At 53.0% G+C, this 26595-nt stretch overlaps 1 protein-coding gene across 2 annotated transcripts in view; it reads right to left on the minus strand.

The window, feature by feature from the left end:
* Positions 1 to 313: 313 nt before the first annotated feature.
* Positions 314 to 26595, minus strand: part of IKBKE (inhibitor of nuclear factor kappa B kinase subunit epsilon) — a 33420-nt gene continuing 7138 nt past the window's right edge. The window contains exons 2-21 of one of the 2 annotated variants that reach the window (XM_090024975.1): positions 22785 to 26306; positions 20866 to 21006; positions 20146 to 20275; positions 19582 to 19763; positions 18831 to 18991; positions 17784 to 17894; positions 16254 to 16433; positions 15429 to 15625; positions 14953 to 15017; positions 14764 to 14855; positions 13928 to 14029; positions 11700 to 11775; positions 11450 to 11562; positions 9727 to 9803; positions 8411 to 8450; positions 7388 to 7489; positions 5191 to 5287; positions 3950 to 4038; positions 3073 to 3144; positions 314 to 2072 (exon numbers count right to left, since the gene is read on the minus strand). In XM_090024975.1, the coding sequence (XP_089881101.1) occupies positions 2039 to 2072; positions 3073 to 3144; positions 3950 to 4038; positions 5191 to 5287; positions 7388 to 7489; positions 8411 to 8450; positions 9727 to 9803; positions 11450 to 11562; positions 11700 to 11775; positions 13928 to 14029; positions 14764 to 14855; positions 14953 to 15017; positions 15429 to 15625; positions 16254 to 16433; positions 17784 to 17894; positions 18831 to 18991; positions 19582 to 19763; positions 20146 to 20275; positions 20866 to 21006; positions 22785 to 22958 (2235 nt within the window). In that variant the 5' untranslated portion in view covers positions 22959 to 26306 and the 3' untranslated portion in view covers positions 314 to 2038. The remainder of the gene's footprint in view (positions 2073 to 3072; positions 3145 to 3949; positions 4039 to 5190; positions 5288 to 7387; positions 7490 to 8410; positions 8451 to 9726; positions 9804 to 11449; positions 11563 to 11699; positions 11776 to 13927; positions 14030 to 14763; positions 14856 to 14952; positions 15018 to 15428; positions 15626 to 16253; positions 16434 to 17783; positions 17895 to 18830; positions 18992 to 19581; positions 19764 to 20145; positions 20276 to 20865; positions 21007 to 22784; positions 26307 to 26595) is intronic. The other variant, XM_090024976.1, reaches the window with a different exon arrangement.

The raw sequence follows: 26595 nt of genomic DNA on the forward strand, positions 1-26595 counted from the left end.
GTGCAGGAGGGAAGACCCCTGGGTCCAGCTGGAATCACCCCTGCAGCACCCAGCATCCAACTAAGCAGCACGCACTGGAGAACAGGAGCCTGCGCCCATGTCGCACGTGCATGTGCACGGCTGCGTCCAGAGCCAACAGGCACCGTCTGCCCACTTAAAGATAATACTCTGCTTTACTGGAAAGCTCCAAATGCACGCGTCTCTGTTTCTAACTGGCAGCTTACTGGCACTGACCTGATTTGCAAAACCCAAGACACTTCAGCAGAGGTCTTATAAAAAAGCCCCAGTAATCACTTCTGTACCAAAGTAAACGTTCATGTAACCATTTATTCCGTTATCACACACGTGAGTAAACATCACAGACATTAATAGGCAAACAGGGAAACAAATTCCATCTCCAAGTGGTTCTCTATACAAATCACACCCGCTCTTTGTATCAAGTGCATTTGCATTAGATGACAATGCTGCATTTTCTGCACAGGGTGCACAGTGGGATCCAGATGAGCTGCAGACAAACTCGTTGAGCTATCTGGGGATTTGGCTAATCAGGTGCCAGGGGCAGAGGGCCAAAAGGACCTCTTGACAGCACACAGAAGGGAAGGTGGGGGTAGTAGGGCAAGCGGGTCATCACTCATTCCAATGGCTCATGTGTCTCTTGTTAAGCTTGATGCAGATCAAAAGCTCAGATCCAGGAAAGAAGAGATTCCTAAATGAGTAAGGGTGAAATGTATATGGCCAGCTGCAAAAGCTGGTATAACTTAGTGTGCCTGCACTGTAGACTTGCTGAGTCTAAGGGTCCAGCCCATCCTGTCAAGCTCCCTTAGGGTCATTCCTTCAGTGCATTTTCTGTGAGCAATGCTGGATTGGGACAACATTTTCAGGGAGCCTCAGCAACTCAGAGGACTTAATTTTATTTTCAAGAGTGATTTGGGCACCTAAGAGCCCACGTTACATCTATTTTCAGTAAGACTGGCACTCTTAAGTCACTTCTGGAAAGAGCATTTAGGCTGTTAAGTCATTGGGACAGCTTCTGGTGGGAGGCAGATTACCCTGGAGTCTTTGCTTGATGCCACACTTAAGTTTTTAAATGAGCTTTTCAGTAAGAAGGCCTGAGCAGAGACCTCTGGGGTTTCCCTGCTGGAACATCTGGTTGCTTGCCATTTGTTTTCACTGCTTGGCCCAAAACGAAAAACTTATCCCTGCCCATGTACGTAGATGCTTTTGGACACGGCAGCTCACAGCAGCCACATTCAGGGAGCCTGCTTTGTGATTTGGGAGCACAGTCAAATCGAGACAGACAGGAAATGCCCCTTCAGTCTGGCATCCCCGAAAGGAGGGTGCGCGTGCTCAGGCAGATGCATGCGCAGATCTCACAGACCCTGTGGAAATGCCCCCAAAAGGAGGGAAAGAGAAACCTTCCCTCCTTATACTCACCAGCATTCATAACACAAACGACCCGGGTGGAAATGAAGTAATGAAATAAAACCAGGTGTTCTGGCCCTCACGTGATAGCAGCTGCACACAAAAAAAAAAGGGCAGCCCTCTTCAGCGCTGGGTCTGTTGAATCCTGCATCTCCCAGCTGGAGCACTTGGACACGTTCCACACAGGATCAGGTCCTTAAGTCCATCAAGTGCAGTATCCTTCCCGCACGCAGCTCACGCGTGACACCAGAAGGGGCTAGTGTTGAAGAAGTATATATGCAGTGTGTGTGGGCATATGCAGCTTCACGCCTTTCACCTTATGGAACACGAGCCCCTCGATACAGGACGAAGTCAGCGATTCCAGGGCAATAAGGAAAACGGAAAGGAAGGAGGTTCCCATTTTAACAATTTTAGGAACATTGCTTGTATGTTGGAGGGTTTGGGGCTTGCAGACCAGTTCACAGACTGTGCAAAAATGCTGCAGCAGAGAGGTAGGAGAAAGCAGAGTCTTATAAACACAAACGTTCAAGTGCTCCATCAGTCTCGACCCAAAGTGCTATAGATGTAAAACATTTTGTTTGATTGCCTTAGCAGCTGCAAATCCACCACATCTCCCTTAAATACCTGGAGTGGCTGCAGCCCCGCTTAACCTGCAGGAACAAAATCAAGAGGTTTATTCTAGAAAAGTGCCAAACCAAAACCACCAGGATTCACATGCCCCCAGACTCTGAGGTGGATCCTGAAACCGGAGCCAAACTTCGCAGCTTGAAATGAACCGCTCACTTCCGAAAAGCACTTGTTCTCTTCCTCCTTCATTCATAGACAGGCTTAAGGTGGCAACATAAGGTCTAAAAGCCAGGCTGGGATTTAAAAAAACCCTCTCCCTTTAAATTCTAGACCGAAATGCACTTTGGATTCTTATTACCGAGAAGCAGCTGCGATCGCCAAGATGGCATAGTCTAGGAATGGGAGCTCGAAGACAGCCTCCAGAGCTCGTCTGTCTCACTGACTTAACTGGGCAGATGTCGAGAAAAGTCGCTTAATCCGTTCCACCTTCACTTCCCTACCTGCAGGCAGAGGTTCAGGCGGTATTGGTAAATCACTTCCAGACCCTCGCAAAGGAGACCGGACAGAAGTGCCAGGTGCTTTCGTGACTAATAGGGAGCCAACCTGACGTTGCTGAGGGCGTCTCACCTAGACCGTCTGTACAATCTGGTTTGATCGCTACGAACAGGAAACACTTCACCCGCCATCGGAGCGCAGCTGCTTCTGCAGTGGAAACCGGGGTCTGCGTAACAGCGCAGAGTAACACAGGAGGAATGCTTGAAACAGCAGGGTGAACTGTCGGGTGGCATTTATGCTAGGTAGGGAAAATAACTCCCTCGTGCCGCCAGATCGCGGGTGAACTTTGTAGGATTCCAGTATCCCTGAAGCAACAGCTCTGTCGGCTGGCCTGGTGCTGGCCTAAGCCTAAAACCGCTTCCTTGCGTTGCAGTACCAGTGAACACCACCATTGTTCCTCTGGTTTAGTGTCTGCCAGACCATCCCACACACCTCCCAGGCAACAGGTTAAGCTCTGCCTACGTGGCGGAGAAAGTCAGTACGAGCTCAGATCGGTATCTCTGCCAAACAGAAGCCGCGCACTCTTACCGTTCAATGATGCTGTTGTTCAACTGGAGATCACAAGTTACTGATTTCATTTGCTCCAGAAGCTCCTGCATTCTGCACAAGACACAAACCAGCCTCTTAGACATAGGCCGCCTCCTGCTGAGAGGCCTGGGGGGAGAGCTTCCTGCAGGAAGGCAGTGATAGCTGGCAGAGCAGACTACGGAGGGCAAAGCACTCCCCAGCTCCCAGGCCTCCCCACGCATTGCTCTGGGTAGCAAGTAGCTACTCTGGAGTTTCCCTGCCTTTCTTCTGAGAGCCTAACAGGGCCTCCCACCCCCAGCCCTCCCTCATCACTGCAACCCTGTACGCCGGCAGTAGGCAGCAAGTTAGCTTCGCATGTCCTGAGCTGCAAGCACACTACAGTCAGGGCTTCTAACAACATGGGAACATGCAAATAAGACACCTTCACTCCTCCAGTTTAGCACAGCCCAGCTCTGCTCTGCCGCCCGAATTTAAATAGTCACATGAACAGTCTATGTAGAAGTGGTTCATGAACAGCTAATAAATGGTTACTAGCAATTTTAAGTCATAGCTCCTCAATTGTAGGGGTCGCTGACAAGTCTAAGCAGCCTTGGCTTATGTGCCAACAACCATATGAAAACACACATGAAAAATTCAACACGCTTAGGACATCTACTAACCAGTTATAAATGGAACTTAATTATGAAGTCTGACCACAAACGCACACATGGCTGGCACCCGTCCCTGGCATCAGCATAACACATAGCCAGGCTGTGGGGACGCTTGGGTCTCAAGCCTGTCCCTTTTGGACATCAGAGAACCACCTTGGCATGACAGATGCCGTAGGGACCTCCCTCATTGATGCCCAATCTGTTCCAGCTCCCTCCTACAAACTCACCTCAGTGCCATATCCTGATCGGTTTCTTGTGTGTAAACAGGTAGAGGAGCAGAGGAGACCTGGGCTCTCTGTGGCAGCCTGTCCAAAGCCTGCAGAGATAAAGAGACGTGACACTGCTGCAGGTAACGTGCTGTGCTGCGAGGTCTAAATCTGGGCAATGCCATGTATTCAACTCCCCTCCCACCCTCAAAGCCGGAGCTTTTAAAGGGCATGAGGGAGGGCAAGTGCTGCAGGAGAACAATGTGTGGACAAATGCTGGTGGTTGCAGGCACCTCTCCCTGGAAACAGGGTAAGAACAGCAGATGGACCAGGACACACTGTTTCTGCATCATAAAGCATCCTAAAAACACAAGGCTGAGCCCCACGTTCATCACTCTTGGCATTTCCTGTTTACTACAGTACGAAGTAACTATTGCTGCCACGCAGGAGGCACTTGGGTCAAGGCACAGTCTTCCCGGGAAGATGAGGCACTACATTCCCAGCTCAATCTGAGATCGGGACGTGACCCTCCATCAGCTACAGAGAAATCCAGCAAAGCATTAACAAAAGGCCCAACCACGCAGAAGCTGTGCCAGTCAGCCTAGGTGGTGGTGCCTGCAGGAAATCACAGACTGTGGCAGCATTTGAGCTACAGGCCAAGTACCTCTACTCCCTTGGATCATTGCTTTGCTTGTTAGCTGAAACCCGATTGTCCACAAATCACAGTAAGGCGGGACAGCATCAGAAGCCAGTGGTACAAGGGCAGGGATAACAGCCTTCTAACCCAAGCCTCGATGCTTAAGGGGGATCTAGCTGTTGCTGTCCCAGGCTGGCATCAGCACTGCTGTGTTGCGGTGCAACTTATTAGTTCACCCACATCACCACCCAAATAGGATCACCCTGCTTCTAGTCCTGAAGCGGGCACGGGTATCTGCACGGCGCTATTTTGTGCCGGGCACGCAGCTCCCGACTCACCACGTGACCTTGGAGAAGCCATTTTGGGGTCAACGTTTTAAACATGCTTAAATGACTTTGGAACCTAAATCCCACTGACTTTTCACAGCATCGCTCACTTCACTTCTCCGAGCTGTGTCTTTTCCCCATCTATAAAATGGAAACTACTGCTACCACCCGACTTGCGCCAGGGAGACTTCAGGAACACTTGGCGGATGACAAGTGCAAGGGAACAGCTAGCTGTATTAAAAAGAGCGTATGGGTGATATCCAACTCCCAAGCAGGTAAGCTTTAAGAAAGCACTGTACGTTATGGAGGCAGTCCCAGCACTCGGTCAGCTCCACACAGCACGCTGCCAAGGAACTCCCGAGCTTCTTCACATTTTTTTTTATCTCACAAACTTTCCTGTTGGGGAAAACAGAAAAAGTCCAGTCAAAGATTTGGCAGGAACAGGGATTTTTCGGCTCGTCTTCCCACGCAATTGGCACAGGGCCACTAGACTCAGTACTAGCCCACACATCCAGGGTGCTGAGATCCCAGAATATGGCATTATATACGGAGGCGGCAGCAGAAACACGCCTCTTACTAACAGCTTCATTAGGGTGCTTCATGTCAAGAATCTGTTCACAGTTTTGTAAGCAGGGGGATGGAAACCAGTAGGGACCGGTGCGATGGGCCCAAGATCAAAGGAGCCATCTAGTGGACTCGGGGGAAACATCACTGCTCTATAAAGGGTCGCAATTACTTTCGCTCCGGCTTCAACGAAGACAACAAAAAAACTTGAAGTGCGCGGTCCGCCTCCAAGGCCAAAAAAAGACCCGTTGCGTGACAAAGCCCAATCCACTAACTACATCAAAACTCAAAACAAGGCAATTAAAAATGAAAGAAAAATAAAATTAAAAACCTCTCCATCCTCAAAATATCAAGTCTGCAAGCGCAGAAAAACGCACACAAAATTACCCTTCAGGTATTTTTAAAACACCGTTACACAACTTCCAGTTTTGAACACTTCAGCCTAACTGGAACTTGTGTACTGGATGGACCTGGGAGAAAATTCCCGCTGAAGGCAGTGGGAGATGGGACCAGTATAAGAATAATGGATCCCAGCCTGGAGTTGTATACAGGACTTTCTCCCCAGTCACTGAAATGCAGCCACTTCTGCGTTGCAGGACTGCAGCAAGGCAAAGTCATTCGACACAACAGACTTCACGCAACAGTGAAGAGAACTGGAAAGACAGCAAGCCAGGACACCAAGGCAGACTCTTGCTCCTGTGCATGCTGCCCTATACTCTTTGAGGTCCACCTCCAACAGACTAGTCTCACTAATGAAGTCTTGGCCTACAGGTTCCCTAAACAACACCTCTCATGAAGCTCTACTGGCAGGGATGATGCAGCTGGGGCTGGTCCTGTTTTCAGCAAGGGGGTGGACTATGTGACCTCCCGAGATGCCTTCCAGCCCTCATTTTCTGTGATTCTCCTGCATCCTGGATGCCCAAGCCAAGCCCCAGACAAATTTTCATACTAAAAGGCTATTAAAAAAAACCCCACATTTAGGGCTTGGGGGCGGGGGGAGACGCTCTAACTTTAAAAGTAGCTTTGCAATTGAAGTCCTCTCTCTGCAACAAATGCTTCTCCTAAATGACACTTTTTTACTCTAATAAGCCAGTATGTGGCCCTCAGTCGCACACAGCCATTTGCTCTTTGCACTATTCCCCAAATACCCTTTAGCATAAAGTCATTCCTTGTAAGCGGATCTCCGTCTTAACGGCAGTTTCAGCCTGATGCCATGAACCCTCCCGACCCCTGAATAAAGAAATGGACCTTCTGCAATGAAGTGAAGCTGATGGTGGTTGGCTTTGGGTGGGATGGCTGGCTGGATTTCTTTTAATGCTGCCCCATCCTTAAGTGGCAGGAGCAGGGTCACGGATATCAATCCTCTTCTCTGCTCCAACTACTCGCTTGCTTCAAAGACAGAGAATGTATTTCCCTTTCCTCTCCCCCCGTGCTGCACCTCTGTCCTGTGCTTTGCGTTATTGGAAGTCAAACCTGTTACGACTTAGGTGCAGGCTTAGCTTCAAACCCAGGCATACCCCCATGGCGGTGGATGGGCCTGTTCCTGGTGTGTCCAGGTAGCCTGGTGCAGGAGTCAAACTCCCCAAGAGCAAGTCGTACCGGGTGAGGTTTTGGCCGTCAGCATGCATCTCTGGGAGCCATTTGCTGAAGGCAGACAGATATTACTTGCCACATGCCTATTGGCAAGGCACAAAAAGAGTCTCCTACTGAGCACAGCTAGCCTGGGAGAGCTGCAACTCTGTCCACGCCTCACTCTGGTATCATTTACATCACTATAAAACCTACTTAAGTCACTCTGGGGTAAGTGTTCACCTCCGTCCGCATCACGGAAAGCGCCACGTCGCTTGCCACGGACGTTCAGACTCCAGGCACCTTGTATAAAACCCAGGGATACGACTGAAGAAAGGCTGGTTTAATGATCCTGGCTATTACCTCATTCTGTTTCCATGAGCACCCAGGACATCTTGGTATTTCTGTACACAATCATCCTGGAAAATTGATATAACTTTTCTTGCTAAACGTCCTAGATTCAGCCTAAAGATGGTGGGAGAAAGAAGAGGAGGAAGGAGGCAGTGAATGGTATTTCCCTATAATAAACCATGTTCAGGTAACACGAGGGTTGAGGGTGGAACGACAAGCAGACAACACGTTACAGGAAAAATGGCATACAAGGGAGATTTTCCCCTCATGCCTTCTATATTTAGGAGCACAAGGCAGTGAAACCAACACAACTCGCGCGTTTCAATGCCTCCAGCACTGCTGAAAACCTCGGATTTCAAGTCAAGTCTAATGTGCACGTCCCTAGCTTCATTAGGATAAAAATCAGTAGAGGGTTCAATTCTGCTGTTCTAGGCAAGCATTTAAAAACGTGCCCAGCTTCAGGCATGTCAAAGTCCCCTTGGTTTCAATGAGATTTCAGTGGAGACTTTAAAGGCACAAATGCCATTTAGGCATCTAAGTCCCACTGTAAATCAAGCATAAGCTTAGCAATGCCCCTGAACTGGGATCTCTGTGCATAACACAGACGCTATATCCTTGGGGTTACTGTGGTCAGTTTATTCCACTATTGTGCAATTTTCATTTGCTGGTACTGTGAAAGCTCTCAAGACTACAGTAGGGATCGGGCCCATTATAGTATTAGTAAGCACTGTACATGCACATAATTAAAACAAAAAACAACCAACCAGTCCCCAGCCCAAAGATCTTACACCTCATCACATTCACACCGGGGTTCCTTGCACCTTCCCGTCTCTCACCTGAAGACAGCTACTATGAAAGAGCCTGGATTGATAACCTGATTGACATGAAAATCATTTACAGGCCAGACATTCATACCACTGATAACGAGCATTTAAAATCTCTCTTAGATGCAAACAGAAATGCCAAACATCCAGCCAGCCTCTTAACCATAAGCAGGTGTTTCAGATGCTGGAAACAAGGGCCTTATTTACTTACTTATCCAGTTTGTGTATTTGTTCCTCGTTGTAGGCCAGCCCTAGGAAAAAAAATAGCTATACATTGGTAACTTGCCAGGAAAATGTATCTGGAGCTTCCTCACTCACGGGCTGATAAATGGGAGCAATAAAGACGCCCAGCTATATCGCAGCACCGTAAGGGATCACTCAGGAAGAATGATACAGCTAGGATTTTCCAACAGAGCTGAAGTCAGTAGAAGTTAGATGCCTAATTCCCTGAGACCCCTTTAAAAAACCCCAGCTATCCTGCCACTATATGGGCAGCAGTAAGGCACAGAAGATCAGCTATCATAAATAGACCTCACTCACCAGCAGCAACAGATCACAGGCTGGCTCCATTTTCCATCAGTATTCTGACTTTCCAAACACTAGGCCTGTATCACTTAAGAAAGAGGCAGCGTGGCATAGCAGAGGGTACCCAAAATGGGGAGCTGAAAATCTGTAAGCTTTAATCTGTGCCCCAAGAGCGACTCACGACACAGTACAGTGCAGACCTGCCTTGATCTAGCTCTAAACAAGAAGGAGGATGCATTAGCCTAAGTGGAGCGCAGTGCTAACGTGGCTGCGCTGGTCTAGTATCCAAGCTCGATCGTTTAGAGGTCTCCCAGGTATCTCTGCACAGCATCGCACTGTGCTAGTAGATGCGGCTCTGTGCGTCTACACTAAGGCTACCACCGCTGTCAGTTAAGGGCACGGTATTTTTTTCCCCCCCTCAATATAGTTATGCCAGCCAACTGATGTGAAGATCAACTTGTCATCTTTGCCTGCAAAATGGAAATCGCATCCTTTACCTTCCTCACAGGGTTATGAGGAGGATTAGACCTGCACGAATCAAGGCAAAGTGCTGTATAAATGGTGCAGACTAGCCTGCATAGATTTCCCCTGGCATGAGCCAGGGGGGAGACAAGAACCTAAGTACTGGGTCAGACTCAGGACCGTCTAGCCCAGTACACAGTAGCAGGAGTGGATGCTTTAAGGGAGAGCACTGAACTGGGTGCATCTAGAATGATCTGGCCACTATCAGACCCTCCCTGGCATCCACCATCGTTGGTTTTGCACCCCTGCCTGTTGTTCTCTTCAACAGCTGCTAATAAATGTAGAGACGTCCCCTTGGTGTAGACAGACAGAGCTGCTGAGAACTGAATCCCGTCGCTGCATCTTCCAGGCAAATCCACTGAGGAAGAGCGGGTCACGGTCTTGCTTCGCGCAGGGTGGACATGCTGCTTTTCCGTTACTTCGCTGCCCGGCTGCCTCAGAGCCGTGTGAAATGTGATACTGCAAACACGAGCTACTTACGCATACATGCCCTGGCCTTCTTGAACTGCTTGTGTATGAGCTGCATCTTCTCAAGGCAGCACTCCATCTGCCGGATGCTGTGGAGTCAAGGTGGGAAGCTGGGCATGAGGCACGTTGGGATGGAAAGCAAGGGCCCAGTTAAACCCCACTGCAAGAGAGGGGCGAAGCCTGCAGAAACCTATTTCTCTGACACTGGAAAGGTGGTGTGGCCTAGGAGACAGCGCTAGGCTGGGACTTATCAGGCCTGTACTGCCTTCCCAGCTCTGCCACTGCTCTGGCTGATTACCTTGGTCAAGCCACTTGCCCTCTCCACATCTCAGCTTTCCCAGCTGTAAAAAAAGGGGTATGGATACAACCCCCCCCATCCTTTTTGTAAGGCACGTGGAGATGTACAGATCCCAAGTGCTAGGGATCACTCCCACTTCAGCAGGGCTCGGTGACCAGTGATGGGCGCCCGAGTAGAAAACCTCAAACTGAGTCATGAAGAGATGGGTATTTAGGGCCTCGTGTCCAAGAAAACAGCTTGGTTGTCAAACCTCCCCAGAGACCTGTTCCAGCGGCCTCACGGCCACCCACACAGCCCCCCCAGTCTCCCGCTGACCTCATTGCCGCCTACGGCCTTGCTCCTTTTTAGGTCTGGCCTCCTGCCCAGTCCTCCCCCAACACCGCCTGGGTGCTATAGCTGTTAATTCATTTGCTTGCAGTAGCTTCCTTTGCTGCATGCACCTCAGAGCTGCTTCCCTCCCAACCTCATGGTCTACCTTTCACTTATTATTGAATTCACTCGCAAAGAACTTTGTGACGCTTCCCGTGACAGACGCGCTCTAAAAACTAAGCTGCCTTGTAAACTTGTCTCAGGAAAAACAGCAAGTACCTGGAAACACGCAGGCTTCTGGGTGCCATCTATTCTGATGGCTCCACCTCCTCGAGAAAAACTCAGGCCCTGGCTTTATGAACACCAGAAGACAGTCTCTAGCGCTCTATAATCCCATGAACTGGCAGCCTCAATGCAAGCATTAGGTAATAAAGATCAAGCATCCTTATGATCAAGAGAGCCTGGTAACTGACTGTCCAAATACAACCCACTGCTCTATCACTTGGATGCAAGCTTCTCCTGGAAGTTGAGATTGAATTGTTCTCACAGCAGAAAGGGAAACCTGTTCCATATAAGCGCATCTGGCACTAAGTCAGCCCGTCAGCAGGAGGAGCAAGGTTAAAAGGCAGCACAGACCAGCGGGTAGGGCTCGGGCTCGGGGCTGGGAGTCCCCGAGTCCTGGGATCTTATCTCAGTTCTGTCACCGACTCCATTCCACCTTTAGGGAACGGGGGGAGAATCAGGGAGGACTGCAAAAGCCCTGCTGAGAGATTTGGTGGTAGTTTTTAATGTTTTAAAATCCCTCCCCCCCAAGTCTAAGGGATGACACTTTACCAAAGTGCTGAGATGCTCACAAAAGGAAATGCTGAAGTGCCGTGATCAGAACTACTGATCGCACCACGATTAATATGAATTACTTTGCGCTTAGGTGTAAAGTAACGGCATACTGACAGCACACCATAATGGTATATACAGTAAACCACCAACGTTAATTAGCACAAACGCAAATGCAGGGAATGTACTGCAGCTACCTCTGTCCGTTTGTGTGCGTCTACGCAAACAGATGCCTATGAAAATGTTACGACACTTAAAAAAAAAAAAAAAAAAAAAAAAGCTTATGCCACAAACCTCCTATCTTCTTGTGCCTGCTGCCGGTGATTTACCAGCTCAGATGAAATATCACCCAATGTCCCTTGATATTCAGAGATGCTGAGAGAGAACCTACAGAGGTCTTCAGTGACCTAGAGGATGAAGTGGGGAGATGGGGAAAAAGGTCCAGGTCAGGTACCACCACCAAAATCAGAGACGGTACCAACCCCATCCCCGGCGTGCTCTCAGCCCTGCCACCCGAGGCCCAAAACTGGATCTTTGTACTCACCGTTTGCAGCCTCGCTTTCACCTCAGCCAGGTCCTTCAGCTCTGGGTTCCCATTGCTTCCAGATACAGATTCATACCTGTTAGAGATGGGAAACCAAAGCTCACTAGAGAAGGGTGTGGATTCAGAGAGGCTCGTCTTGCTCTGGATTCAGAGAGGCAAATATCATCTGGGCAAAGGAAAACCATGCTCTTAGGCTGGAAGTTTCAAAGGCACCTGGGGGACAGAGACATACAACTCCTACTGAAATGAACTGGAGTCGTGCATCTGAACCACCCCCAGCAGCTTTGAAAATATGAGCCTTGCAGCAATTCAAAGAATAATTAAAAAAAACGCAAAAACCCACAATGATTTTTCACTAAATAGATGGCAGAACAAAGAGACAAGAACAAAATGACTGAGGGTGGGTTTTGGATTTCACCCGAGCGGCAGCAACAGTAATGGAGGCATTCGGTAGTTATTAGGATCACATAAGACTTCTCGGCAATTTGGTCCCTGATGCATGTTCCATTAATGGAGCCTCTCAAATGGAAATAAGAGACACTTCAGTATGAATAGTGTGGTCGGGCTGGAGGCATTGCTCAGTGGAAATGCACCGTAATGGGCTAGGAGCCTATAGTTAGAGATGGCAGAAACCCATTAAATCATCCCGGTCCAACCCCCACAAGCAATGCAGAAATGCTCCTCACAGGAGACTCCCCAGGGCTTTGCACAGTCTGGCTCTAAAAGACGGGGGCTCTGGGATCCCAGCCACTCCCTTGGGAAGCGCCCGTCCTGGTCTGGCAGGCCTCGCCCTGGGGATTGCACTACTGGTACACTCCCGGTAGTGCCTATTTTGTCGACAATGAAGGCGAGGGCTTCTTTTTTCCACGTGCACCGAGAGAGAGACTGTGGCTCCTTTCTGCTTTCTCTCTCTGACTTCATGTCTGTGGCTACGATACGTTAGCTGTACCCTGTAATATTCAGTCTGGAAGATCCCAGAGCAGCAGCCAGGCAGCGGGAACTACAGGCTCGTATGAAACTGGAGACGAAGAATTACAAATGGAAGCAAAAGGGTGGAAGAGATGAACACGCTACCGCCCAGTTTGCTCATTCCTGCCCACCCTCTATGGACAAGGAAAACCTTTCCACTTCCCAGCTCTGGGTCTCCCTTCCACTGCGCCTCCATATTTTGGGGTATGATGGCTACAAGCAACTCACAGAAGCTGACAAGATCCACCTGCATGAAGCAAGACCCTAGTCACCCACTTAGGGACTATAATTACGCAGACTGGTGGCAGACCCAGGTATGTAACCCCCGTCACCTGCTTCCCAGGCAACGAAACCTCTGTCATAAGAGACGGCTGCCAAAGGCTGCCTCGCAGAATGACTGGATCCAGGTCTCTGCGGGCTGCCAGGCACATTGCCAGCCAGCAGCAACAGTTTTGGTGATCTCAGCACAGAGGACCAGGATCAAATGAGCCACGGACTAAATCACTCTGAGCATCTGAGAGGAAGGCACATTAGCCAGCGGCTGCAGCGGTATGACCACACGGTTTACTGTCTTCACCACGCTCAGTCTGGGTATAACAAAAGACCTCACGCTCTCCAAGGCTGGCAGCTGAGTTCCCTGCTCAACAGCCCCTGGGATCTTGTGTTTTGACCCCATCCCTCCTCCTTCATTTGTTTGCCCAATGGGCCATTAGTTGCCGTCTCGGCAGGGCCCGCTCACCCTCCTGGGGTCTAGATAAGCTGGTACCTTCCACCCATTGAGACGCCCCCAACAAATCTCTCCCACACACGGGAGCAGCGTCTCTCTCAGTACAAAAGGTGGAAAACTAATGACAGAAGAGTCATAAGAGAACACAGCCTTTGGGTCAATACATTAATAAGGGGTCACAGGGTAGACTCCCCACTCCAGAGCCTGGGGGCTTCCAGCTGAGTGTTATAAAAGCCCTTTAAAAATGCCTGAAAAGCACAAATCCCAGCAACCTCCAGCGGCGCTTGTGCTCTAAAGGCACCAGGTTGCTCTCTCAAATTCCCACCCCTAGTTCCTAATACCCTGACAGCTACAACAGCCACTCTGTGAGCTCCCGTGGCAAAGGCCGGATCTGCACGGAGAAACGGTGCGAACTCCTCACCCGCCGTGTCACCATGCGTAGCTCAGAGCAAGGCTCGCGCGGACGCACGTTCTGGACTAGGGCCTGCGCTCTTCATTGCCACGAACCCGAGAGCAGCAAGGCAGCACTTACACCACCAGGGTCTTCTCGTTGGTACGCTGCAAGCAGGTCAGCATCAAAACGGCCGTTTCCTTCCTCTCCAGCACCTTGGAGCACTCGGACTTGAGGCTCTCGCTGCCAAGAGACAGAATTATGGGTTGGGCAGGTTTTTTCTGGAGCAGCCTCATCTCCTCCACATTTTCTACAGAGCTAGTCTGCGTAATGCATTTGAACTTCCCTCTGACCTCTCCACCATGTCAAACGTATGCCTGATGGTTTCCTTTCACTGTTCGTGAAGACCAGGGGTGGGAAGTGCTTGTTAGAGCATAGTTCTCATCTACCCGATACTGAGGCCCGGTGTGCTGTGTATACCTATAGGGAGAGTCAGTCCCTCCCCAGATAGCTGAAAGCCCAAGTAGGCAAGATCTTGCACCAGCACTTTAATACTGGGATGTCCATTAGCCTGCCCAGAAGCGAACTGAGAACTTTTGACCCAACAGGAACCGGCCGTGAGAACACAGTGCCCGAGATGCCATTTGAAACGCCACTGCAATAAAACCCTGGAGGTAGAAGTATGCAGGTGGGTCTAACCCTCGCCCCACCCCTGCCCCCGCCCTCAGTCCCTACAGCTGAAAGAAGAGCTTTAATTGCTTTCTGTTCGGCACGTAACATTACATACACACTTGACCGATGTTGCAAAGCCTTGGTGCCTACACAGCGGCTCTGCAGGGCTTGGCACGTGTCTGGAGCATCCTGCTGGGTGCATGCCTTCAAGTGATGCTGTTCTCAAACACAAGACGTTACTACACGAAGGCAAAAGAAACCCAACGGCTCCCACTGCCCTTCACAGAACGCCCCCCTGTACTTACACCACACAGTGAAGCCCCCTCAGGATAAACTCTTGACATTTCAGAAGCGACCGGGCTATCCTCAGCGTCTGGTGAACTGCACCGAGGACGCCCTGGAACGCAAAAGAGCCCCCCACGCTGAGCGCTCGGGAGCTCGCACGCGCCACGTCCAATCCCTCTGTCTGCCCAGAGCAGGAGCCCCACACGTACCTTTGCTATGCTGCAGTCAGCTATGACATCAACCTTCGGGACAAACTTTGGGAAGTCGTGTGCCGCTGAAAGCAGAGACGGTGCTTAGGCCTTCACGGCGAGATCGACCGTGTCACCAGCAGCCACAGCCAGGCTGAGCATCCAGCCACGTTAGCGTTATTAGCAGAAACGTTCACTCGCCGCTGTATTTCAGCGAATCAACACTGACATCTTGTGCTCACTTTGGTGAACCACAGGTCCTGCACCCTCCCCCGCCCCGCCAGAAAAGGCCCCTTCCTCTCTACGGATTTTTACTCTAATCACCTGCACCGCTGCAGCGAGGATGCAAAAGAAACACTCGCCGCTTCCGTCTAATGGGCACGCGTTGCAAGCATGACCATACATGTGACATATGCAAGTCGAAAATTTAGCTCACAAAAACTCAGCTGGCTGCCCAGGGAACGCAAGGGCACATCTTAAAAGCTAACTGTACTCACGATCTCTGTATCTCACTCCTATGGGATCCTCCGTTTCAGTGCTCAGCAAAGTCAGAGGGCTATTTTTGGTGGTCCTGGAGAAATTTTGGGCTTGGAGGTTGGGTTCCAAGTCATATGGGTAACCTTCAAAAAAGTATTCTTGATGGTGAGGGGCTGTATTTGTTTGCCTGAAGACAGCATCTAAAAATACGTTTGTACTGAGACAAAAAAGAGAGGAAAGGAAATGAGATGAGGTCATCAGCACCCAAGATGTCTTCAGCCCCCCAACCCCCAAATCTTTATCTTAGCCATTCACCAAGGGAAATTCAGCTGAGGTCCAGCAGCTGCTTTCTAGGAGCATGCACCATTATTAGGTCACCTCCATATATTTGTTCATATTCCCACTGCCCCAGCGCAGCCTGGGGCCTTTCACCTCAAAGCACTGTGGGTCTGACGCAGGCCCGGGGGAAAATCAGTAGCAGTGTTTCCATTGACCTCACCAGGGTTGCATCATGCCCAGTATAAAGCAAACACCCCCCCCCTTAAATTGCTTCCTCCTCTGCTGAAACGTAGCCACCATTGGAGAGGGCGGTAGTAGGGCAGGGGGCAGCACTGAAAAACTACTTCCAGATAACGTGAGTCCACAAAGAAAGCCTGGCTTGGATGCGTGGGCCTAGCACAGAGGCTTTCCAGCAGGTTTGGCCAAGCGCATAGAGAACAGGGATCTGTCCTTCAAGTCTCTGCAACAAGCCTCTAAGGAAACTCTGGGCTGGGCTGTAGGACTTTGGGGTCCGCTCCCAGATCTTCCCCAACCAGGCCTTCCCTGCAGGGTGACGGGGCCCTTACGTGTTGTGGGAGTGGATGAAGACCCGGTGCACGGTGGCTTGCGACAAGGAGAAGACATCGAACACTATCCTCTGCAGGATGTCACTGGTTTCTGCGAAAAACTGATCGAAGCCCCAACATTTTTCCTGATCGACTTCCAGGATGTTGGCCAGGATCGGGACAAGCTGGCTCTTCAGCCCCCTAAATGGGCAGGAAAGATGAACAAGGACAATTTACCTGCATGAACACACACGTGTGTTGAAGGCACGCAGCAAGAGTCAGTAAAAGGACCCTGGACTGGAGACCTGGCCCCAGCTCTGCCACTGATGCCCCTGTGACCTTGGACAAATCACTTCCCCTTCCCTGCTCAGTTTGCCTATCAGTCCAACGCAGATGACGCTACAAACTGCTTTTAGGAAAAGGTTTTGACATGTGCAGATGATGTGTACCATGCCCCCCCAGGGGCCTGATCCCGATTGAACTCCTGCTGCTGTCCACAGCAGCCCTTCCAGCCAGGGAACGAGGAAGCTGAGTCCAGACTTGGAAGAACAAGTTGTGCAATTGTGCAACATTTGCTCTACACTTCCTGGCACAGCTGAAAAGTTTCCCAAGATGAGCCTGCCGCAATCTGCAGCTTGTGCCCCGTCATTAGGGATTCACTCGGTGTGCTCGCCACAGCCCCCGACATTGTTCATCCCACATCCACGGGCTTGTCACACGCGTGTCCCCACATGCTCCATTACCACTGGGACTCTGCAAACGAACGAAACCCAGAGAGCTGGTTTTCCCTAATCTCCACTCTGAAAGGCTTGAGATTAAAAACAGTCACTGATCAGGCTCACAGGCAGGAAGAGGGAGACTGAATATGAACCTCTTTGGTATCCTTGAACCCTCACCTTATAGCACTGGAGATGGATGGGAGGGAAGGGTTCTGCACCAGGTTAAGCAAGACAGTGAGGCCTCAGAACCACTGGTAGCCAAGTGGTTAGGGCACGTCCCTTCCCCCCATGAATTGAGACATTTTTCCTAACAGATAAAACTTGGTTTGGGGTGAATCAATGCCTTTTCTGTTGGGGAAAAAAAATGTCTTGTAAGAAAATTCCCAACCAGCCCAACCACTCTGGGTGCTCAACGCTGGAGCATGCTCAAATTTAGAACAAGGCACAGAAGGGAAGATGCACTGAGGAAGTGGAGAGCTATGCTACCCAAGACCAACTGCGCTCCCCCAGAGACAGCTTGGAGAACTCTCGCAGCACACATACATATTTCATATCTCATTTGTGGTAGTTTAATTTCATTCTTCCCTCTGGAAGGCACAACGAAAGAAGCAAGACCAGGGAAAAGGTGTGGATAGGATACCTACACCCCCTTGAATTGGGCATCTTGACAGCAGGCCATAATCAGATACTCTTCTCTGATACAAGACCGAATTTCTGTGCCCAAGTCACTGGCTGGTTTGATCTTGTATATCAAGAACAGGGGGGGCTCTCAGAAAGGAGAGGCTACAGGTCTTCCCACTGGAGCCCCGACTCCATCTCCTCAAATACTCACACAGAGAGTCGGCACGTGGCAGGCAGCTCGTAGGTCCACTCGATAGCCCCGTTCTCCTGCCTCTGGACACCTGAGATTGCTCCAGAAGGCTTCTGGGTTGTTATTTTATACCTATCAATCAAACACAAAATTACATTTCTCTTCATTTGGGCAAATGGGCCAGCGACCTCCATCTTGTGCATTCCTGCCGCCGGGCTTGGCAAATGCAATGGTTAATGCCCAGGGGGCAGAGACAGGATGTAGCATGGATCAGCGGAAGAGAAAGCCAGACTTTCTGGGGAGGAATTTCCATCTAGAGAACCAGACTTGCAATCAAAAACAAAGAGATGCCCAGATGCATGGACAAGCCAATTAGCACAAGCAAGAGGCCAGGCATGCTAACGAGGCAGCTACCAACTACCTAATTGAGGGCCCAGTCAATACCAACGTGCTCCTTGACTAGGCTCCTCCGCAGGCCTAGGTGTCTGACAACCCAGTGCTACGGGGATACGGCAAAGACGGTCAATGGTAGGACCGCCAAGAGAGCCGGTCCAGCAAAATCTTCAGTACCCAAATATGTTGCATTGTGTTTGGTGCTGGGAGGCCTCAGCTTACGGGCTTAAGTTATAAATGAGCTAAGGTGAATAACGCTGAACAGTCAATTCCACACTGGTAACAGCACCACAGCGCAGAGCATGTAGCTAAAACGGCAGGCCTGTGCCACGGGTATCAGCAGGTATCCAAGGCCAAAACAAAACCAGGACTAGGAAAAAGATGCACGGCCTGGGAGGCGCTGGCAGAGCTGCGAGGTGTCCTCGGGGCAGGAGATGCAGCAGAACCGGAGCGAGGTGCGCAGGCTGGGTCGAGGCACAGCCCCACGTTAGCAGCTCAGCGGCAGGTCAGGATTGGGGCGGGGGGGGGCGTTGTTAGAGCTACACTAAACGCACAAGCTGGTTCCCGAGCGCTCGTCCGCACCACGCTCCTCAAGTTGAGGCGCACCTACATTTGCCCCAGGCAGGAGGCGGAAAAAGCCCGCTCGGGCACTGCCATCTCAACAGATCTACCTACATGATTTCTTTGTTTCTGCGAGGTCCTCCGAAAGGGATGAAGGGGAGGCTGCCTGTGGCAGCATGGTAAAAGGTCACTCCGATACTCCACAGATCTACAGTCACCCCATAAGCCTTTTGCTGGGGTTTTCTCAGAACTGCTCGTTCATACATGTCTGGATGCTAATGGGACGAAGCAGAGGAAAGGCAGCGTAAGTGAACCCACTTTGATCAACAATGGAGGCCAAGGCTTCAGAGCTGGCTAGTAAGAACGGGTGTCCTACCCAAGGGGTCAAAAAGGGCCCCGTCTTTCGCAGCATGCTGAGGATGGGAACCAATTATTTGAGGCACCAGAAATCACTCTCCACTTTTGAAAACCTTGGCTACAGAAAGTGAACTAGGAAAGGAATTTCTGCAATCAAAATACAGGGAGACAGAGAGGGGCCCACGATTCGGCATGGCTGGAGCACCGCACTGGGACTCGAGGGCCTGGATTCTCTTCCCCGCTCCCCCGTAGACCTGGCAGGTCGTGGAGATTGAGCTGCTGCTCCCCTGTGCTTATCTCCCTGTCTGCGGTGCTGGTCTCCCCTGGGAAGCCTCCCAGTACCCAAGGATGGAAAGTGCTGCATGGAAGCGAGGTGCCACCATGGTTTTATATGTTAAAGACGACATCAGCCAATGCTCCGACTGCTCTAACTCACTTATGTTACCAGGAACAACACTTCCTTCCCACATGCCTCCTCATTCCCCTCCCGGGGTCCGGTCGCACTCACAAGATACTCTTCTGTCCCGTAGACGGACACAAACTTCTCGTCGTCGTCCAGCTCCCGAGCAGCCCCAAAGTCCGTGAGCTTGTAGACACTCTGCCCGTCTTCCCCCATCAGCCGCATGATGTTTCCTGGCTTGATGTCTCTGTGGACAATGCCGTTCTCCCGCAGGTGGTTCATGCCGGCCACTACGAACGCAACAGGGAGACTAAACTTTTGTCTACTGTGTGATCAGCTTCTCTGAAGGTGGCACACCGCTATCCCAGACTAGAAACTGGGGAGCGCAAAGACTCATGGCTCGGTGCTCAGGCCTGGCGAGGCCAAGCGCCTTGTCAAAATTCAAGCATCCCTGCTGAGGAGTGCAGGGTGATGCTGCTGACAGGCTGAGCCCAACAACAGCCCTTGTGCAGCACACAGATGCCCATTCACCCAGCTACCTCTGACCTGGCAGACCGAGGCTTTCAGGCCAGGGCTGTGAAAGCACTGCCCATTCATAAGCTAATTTTTCCAAGTGCAAGGCTATTGCTTTTTCCCGGTGGCGATGCCCGAGCTAACCGCTCCGAGACTCACCGACGCAGTTCAGCACGATGAGGAACTCGGCCTCGGACAAGCCAAAGGCGTTTTCTGGATCTTCCAACATATTCAGCAAGCTCCCGCTTGAGCAGTACTCCATCACCAGCACCTTCTGCTTGCTGCTTCCCTGCGTTTGGGGACAGAGGCGAGAGAGGAGAGCCGTCAGCAGGATCCTATGGCAGTAACCCACCGTGCAAGAGTTTTTGTGTGGGCACACCCTCCCAGTGACTGGGGTCCCTCCCTCGTCCATCACGTCTACTGGGCTCTTCCCATCCGATGGGACGGCCGGCCCACGCTGGAGCGCGCAGGCTCCGACTCCTACATCGGACACAACGTAATGCATCGCAACTCTGAAAGAGGGCTCTCTTGAGTGGGCTGATCTAGCCCTGTTCACGGGGAGAGGGAAGCAGCAGAGCGAATGGCTGCAGCACCAGGAGAGCAGCCAGGACACGTGGGTCCCGTTCCTCGCTGCGCTGCTCGGCTGGGCTCTGGGCCTTACTGAGCCGCTCCAGCACCTGAAGCCTGTTTCCCGGCCTGGAACCGGCCCTCCTAGGTTGCACGGGGGCCAACTGCAAGGGGTCTTGGGCTGAAACGGTAAGGAGAGTCGGGGAGGGGAGAAGCGGCAATGAGACGACTTATTCAGCGTGAGCTGGTCCAGGCCAGTGCCAGGTGCTGAAAAGCCACACCGCTCCCATTTAGACGTGAGGACACACTTACGGCCTCTTCAATCGCGAACAGCTTGACGATGTTCTTATGGTTCAATTTCCTCAGCACCTCGAACTCTCTCAGCTGAACCTCCTGGGGTCTCAAGTAGCTGGCATTATTGAAGACTTTCACAGCAACCAGCTCTCCTGATTTCTGGCCATGGAAAATGGGAATGAGTGCCCGACCAGACCACGGCGAGTACGCCACCGTCCTCCCTTCCCCTGGCCCTCGTTCCTGGGCAGAGCCAAGCAGCCTGGCCGTCACCCCAGCGGGATTTCAAACCTCCCGGAAAATGAGTCCAGAGGAGGGGAGGGGAGATTGAGACCCGGCCCCCAGGGCGAGTCAAGCATCCCTCCGTGCCCTTCCGAAAACGTTCCCCATGGCCCACTTACTGCCCACTGGGCTCACACCCCTGCCTTGTACCTGCCCGGTGCCCTCATCCCTTTGCTCAGTGAGGCTAGTTTGCCCCAGTTCGGAAAGCAAACAAGGCAGATGGTATTTTTGCTCCCTTCACAAGCTACATCCACTCCATAACTTACTCTCCAACTCTTTAAAGAAATGTTTCGTGTTCCCAGCCAAATCCGTGGGTCAGTCCAGAAACATAAGCGGCCCTACAACCAGCAAACATCTTCCACTCCTACCAGGGGCTTCAGATATTTCCAAAGTCTTTTGGCGGGCATCCTACGCGCAGGCCCAAGCCCGGGGGCGCGGGGTTCGGATGCCCCCAAGTTTCACCTGCCCTCAGCCATATGGCCGCAGGAGCAAGCTAGGGAGGAGCCTCCCACTTCCAGAAGGCCCCAACACCGTGGCAGATACTAAACCACGCCAGAAGAACAGTTATCCCTGGGAACGCTTAACGCAAAACTGCCTTCATAGACCCAGATACGAGGCGTTTCCCCTGCCAGGTAAGCGTTCATGCACAGCGGGGCCTGCGTTCTCCAGCGGCGAAGCCTGGGCAGCGGTCAGCACAGGCAGAAATAAAAGGCACCATTAGGGATGCCTTTACTCAAAGCTGGAAAAAAATTGCTAGCTAGGTCCAACTGTGTCACCCCCCGGCGCTCACTTCCCCCATGAGATTTAGCTGTTTCTAAGTCACCACAGACACAGAGTCTCCTGGCTAAGACCCGGTTCTGAGCAGGGACAACTCAAAACTTCAAAGAGGAGCAAAACCGATAATTGCCTCCGTCTATCCCAGCGGGATAATATCACACAACACACGGAGCATGCACGAAACGTGCAAATTACTGTGGGGAGGTTTCAAAAGCACTCAGCAGGCACCAACTCCCCCCCAGCGAGGTCAGGGGGAGTTTAGACTCGGAGCAGAAGTCTGCCACGGCATCTCCAAGACCCCGACCCATAACCCCAGGTCCCGGACAAGGCAGCGTCGAAAGGGGAAAGGCCCGGATCAGATCAACACCAGCTGCCCTCGATGATCCTGCAGCCGCTGTTCCCAGCTTGAGAAAGGCTGCTCATTGCAAGGGCAGCGCAGGGGCCGTGAAGCGACGACCTACCGTCCAAATGCAGAACCATCTGCGTGGCCCTGGTCGCTGGCCCCAAGACCTGAAGAGATGGATGCAACGGGGCCCCAAGCCAAGAGAAGTGAAACCTAGGACAGCTCGAGCACAGCTGAGAGCAGGGTATTAGCAGCCTACAGGGCAGCGCGGAGGAGGAGCTGGCAGCTCGTAGCGAAGCGCGGCGAGGGGCATTAGAAAATCCTAGTGCTTGGGGATCCAGGGGTGTTGAAGCAGAGCTCGGCAGCTGGGAGACCAGAGTCCAGCAGGAAGGGGAGAGGTGGCCTGGCCACGTCACCGAGGGCGAACGGGACAGCTCGAGCGGCTGGCGGGGAACCGCGCGAGGCGGGCGCCTGTGCCAACCTGCGACGGGGAGGAGAACCGCGGCTCCGCCAGCCCAGCGCCGCCCCGCCGCCTCACCTTGTTGCGCGCTTTGTACACGCAGGCCGTGGCGCCTTGGCCCAAGACGTCGTCCGTGTACCAGAGATAGTTCGGCGTGCTCTGCATTTCCAGCGGGAGGGCAGGCTGCCTCGGAGCTGCGGAGCAGAGAGGAGAAGGCGAGTCTCTCTGGGAGGAAAAGGGAGGTGTTCCCATGTGTCCCAAACATCCTAGCCCTCGTTTCCTTCTCTCCGAAACCAGCCACAGGCTCAGAGGAGCAGCCTGGGTCCAGAGAGAGACCTCCCCCAGCTCGCAGCACTGAGCTCGGCGCCGACTGCAACGCCTTCGGACACGCGCAGCACGTGCGGATGCCACCGCCTGGCTAGCGAGGGCGACCCTGGGATTTAACGTCCGGGCCCCTCCCGCGGACGAGAGCTGGCGGAGCGAGGTCTGACCGTACCCGGCAGAAGTCAGCACCCCCCGACGAAGCAAATCACTTAAACCATCCGGTCCGGCCAGCGCCGCTATCCGGCACTGACATTGGCCCTTACCTTCCCGGCTCTACTGCGCCTCGACAAAGCTCAGGAACAGGTCAGCCTATTAACACACCTCCAAAAGCAGCCAAAAAGCCTCCTCCCTGCGATCGGCAGGAGAAGGAAGGGACCGGAGGGATGGGAGGATATTGGGAAGCTGGACTCTCGCCCCGGAGCCATGCAAGAGAATGAAACCCGCTGGGTCAAGAGAGGCCCCTCCTACCACCCAGGGGCTCACAGGATTGCAAAACCAGCCTGCGAACCAACAAACGGAAGTCAGCTCCGGCTTGGAGAGGAAGCACTCGGCTTCCTGCCCGCGGAGCAAAAAGTTCCCAGTTTCAGCGACCGTGGCTCACCAGCCCGACGGACCCGGCCCAGCTCCTTTCAGCAGCAGGGGTGGGCTCTGGAGAGGAGCAAACCCCCACGCTCGCGCGAGAAGCGACTGTCAGGGTGGGAAGCCTCACGTGGCACCGGTGGGCGCGACCGGGGCAGGAGCGAGCATGCCGACGAGGGCCCGGGGACCAAATCCAGAGGCCGGCTTTGCGCTCGGCCCCATCACTGCAGTGAGATGAGGTCTCGCCCTGGCTCAGCGGCGGTGGGAGCAGCGCGTTCAGCCCCTGCCGCGTCAGAGGGAGACGCGCCCTGCCTGGCTCATCGCACCCGGCTGGAAGTTGCCGAAGCGGCTGCATTTCAGCAACGAGCCGAGCCCTGCTCCCAGCCCTCCCGGCTGGCGGCCAGCACCCACTCGCCAGTAAAGCCGTACACGGGCTGCTCCCACGGCCGCTCCTCCACCTTGGGCCTACAACCGCGACGAGCCACTGTGCAGACGAACCCGCAGTGCTCATCCTTGCCTCTGGGACTCGGGTTATTTCTGCTTAGCCGCCCATGGGTACACGGCAGCATTGCACGCGACTGCTAGGAAACCTGTGCAGAGACGCTCGGTGTGGGCGCAACAAGGATGCTAGAAGGCCACGCGAAAGCAAGCCCAGGAAGCGGGGTAGAGGCTGGCGGTCCAGCACGGCTATCGGGACCGCGCTCTTCCTAGGGCGAGCGCTACAACCCGAGCCCAAACGCTCCAGCTGGGAGGGGAGGAGTTACAGCCCAACCAAAACTTTACGTTTTTCGAACAGCTCCTTGCCATCGACCCAAATCCGGCCTTGTTCGTGGGAGGTGGCTCACGAGGCCTGGCCTTTGTGCTCAGCCCCCCGACTCCAGCGGCTCCCTGCAGCGCCCGGAAGAGGAAGAGGACATTTCTGAGCCACTCCTCGCACCGACAGGCCTGCGTGTCTCGTGTGTGCCCTGGCATCATTCTCGCTCAGACCAGAGCCCGGGCCCGGGCGGGCAGTTCGAAAGCAGGAAGGCTTTCCATCCCAACCGGGAAAGTCAGCGTGAGCCTGTCCTGGGGCCAGTCGCATTCACCCCATCTAGCAAATGCTTTTTGCGGCACATCCTTTCCGTGCGTCACCGTCCTCCCTTCGCTCGCACGGAAAGGATGTGCCGCGGGAAGCATTTGCTAGATGGCGTGCACACCCACACGCACACCAAGCGACTGAGCGCGGTCCTGTATCCCCACATCAGGGCTTCCCAGACCCAGCGGAGCAACCTGTGCACGGGCTCCAGAAGGAGGAGCAGAGCCTAGCTTGCACGCCAGCTCCTTGCATCTCTGGGGCAGGCTCCGGAAGGCGGAGAACGCACCCACCTGCAGGCAGCAGCTGGCTGAAGCCAGGCGGGCAGCGAAAACCCTCGACCGTGCCGCGTGTCCTCCACCAGCCACGGCCCCTCCACGCAGCCTGGCCCAGGGATCTCCGTGCACCGCCGGGACAGAGGCAAGTCGGGGCTGAGACCTTCCGTTTGTTCACACTTCCTGCTTTCTTTTTCTCTTAAAGGGACACGGCCCCTTTTTCCTCCAGTCTGAACACCCTGCGCGCATCCCCGCGAGACCCCTCCGTGATGCTCCATTCCAACCACTGCTTGCTGCGGGGGGTGGATTTGCCTAAAAAGGGCCGAATCTTGTCCTCGTGGTCCCTCCCCACCCACCCCACTCAAAAGCAGTCAGTGTCTGGGACAGCGTGCACACTGCATGCCCCCAAAACGTCTCGGGGAGGTACTGGGCTGGGGACAGATGCTGCTCCTCTGCTCTTCCCCACTTGGTAATATAAAACCCCACAAGACAGAGCTCCACGAAAGGAAGGGAGGGGAGCTGACACGCAGCATCCTCGGGCACGCTCCCAGGGCCGAGGGCTCAGGCCCACAGGGAGGCAGACGCTGGGTACGGACCGTAACTCAAAGGAGAACTACGGACGTTATTTCCTCAGAGCGTTCCCGAGGTCACTGCTGTACAGGGAGGTCCAGAGAAAGGTGCATTTTGCAGACTGGGAAGAAGGGGACCTGGGTTGAGTTCTCAGTTTTGCATGAATGGACGCCCCCTCGGGTCAGCGGGGACCTCCCTTCAGTTGCTCTGGGCGTCTGTACCGGGGACAGGATAGCGCCTTTGCTTTATATATTCAGAGCGCAAGCTCTCTGGGCCACGGACGGGCTCTCGCTGCGCATACGGGCAGCACCGACCGCAGCGGGGCTTCCTGGGCAGCGCTGAAAACCAAGCCACAGACGGAGCATCCGACACACGGTCCTTCCAGAATTACCAGCGTTATGCCCCAAATCACTCCGCTTCTTTTCAAAACGGCCCCCGAAACACTCTCCTGCCCCCCTCTCAAGCCAAACCACCTTCAGAAACGATCTGCTCCGCTGCTCATCAGATCTCTGCAAGGCCATCGGCTGTACCCGGCGGCAGGTCCAACCACGTTCAACTGAAGCCCCTACCCTGATTTTACCAGGCAGGCTTCATTCACTCCGCTCCCCTGGAGACTCCCCATGAACGGCTCTGGCTCTCCGGAGACAAGGATCTTGGATTCAAACCGCTTACCTGGGACATCAGACCCCTTCCAACGAAGAAAACTTTCCCCGTTGTTTCTGATCTCGTGCCCTCTGCTCCGAGTTAATGACAAGGAAGATGCCTCCTCCAGCAAGCAGTCTGAAAGGAAATGCCAAACAATACCTGGCGATTTTCTCACGCGACCCTGCCCACGGCAACGTGATACAGCCAAACCCAAGGCGTAACGCTTCACGCGCTCGCCGACGCACGTGACGAGCCCCAGTACCCATTTCAGGTTTGCAAACTGATGCTTCTGCACTCAGCATCCAAGGATAAAGTCACATTTACATTGCTAAATTGTACAAGGATTGCAAGCGACGGGGAAGAACGGAGGAAAACTATTGCCAACATCAAAGGTGCCCCGGCCATCGGCGCAACCTTGGCACCG

This window comes from Crocodylus siamensis, chromosome 13 (genome assembly GCF_052110815.1).
Source record: "Crocodylus siamensis isolate JL-2025a chromosome 13, ASM5211081v1, whole genome shotgun sequence".
Taxonomy (NCBI): Eukaryota; Metazoa; Chordata; order Crocodylia; family Crocodylidae; genus Crocodylus; species Crocodylus siamensis.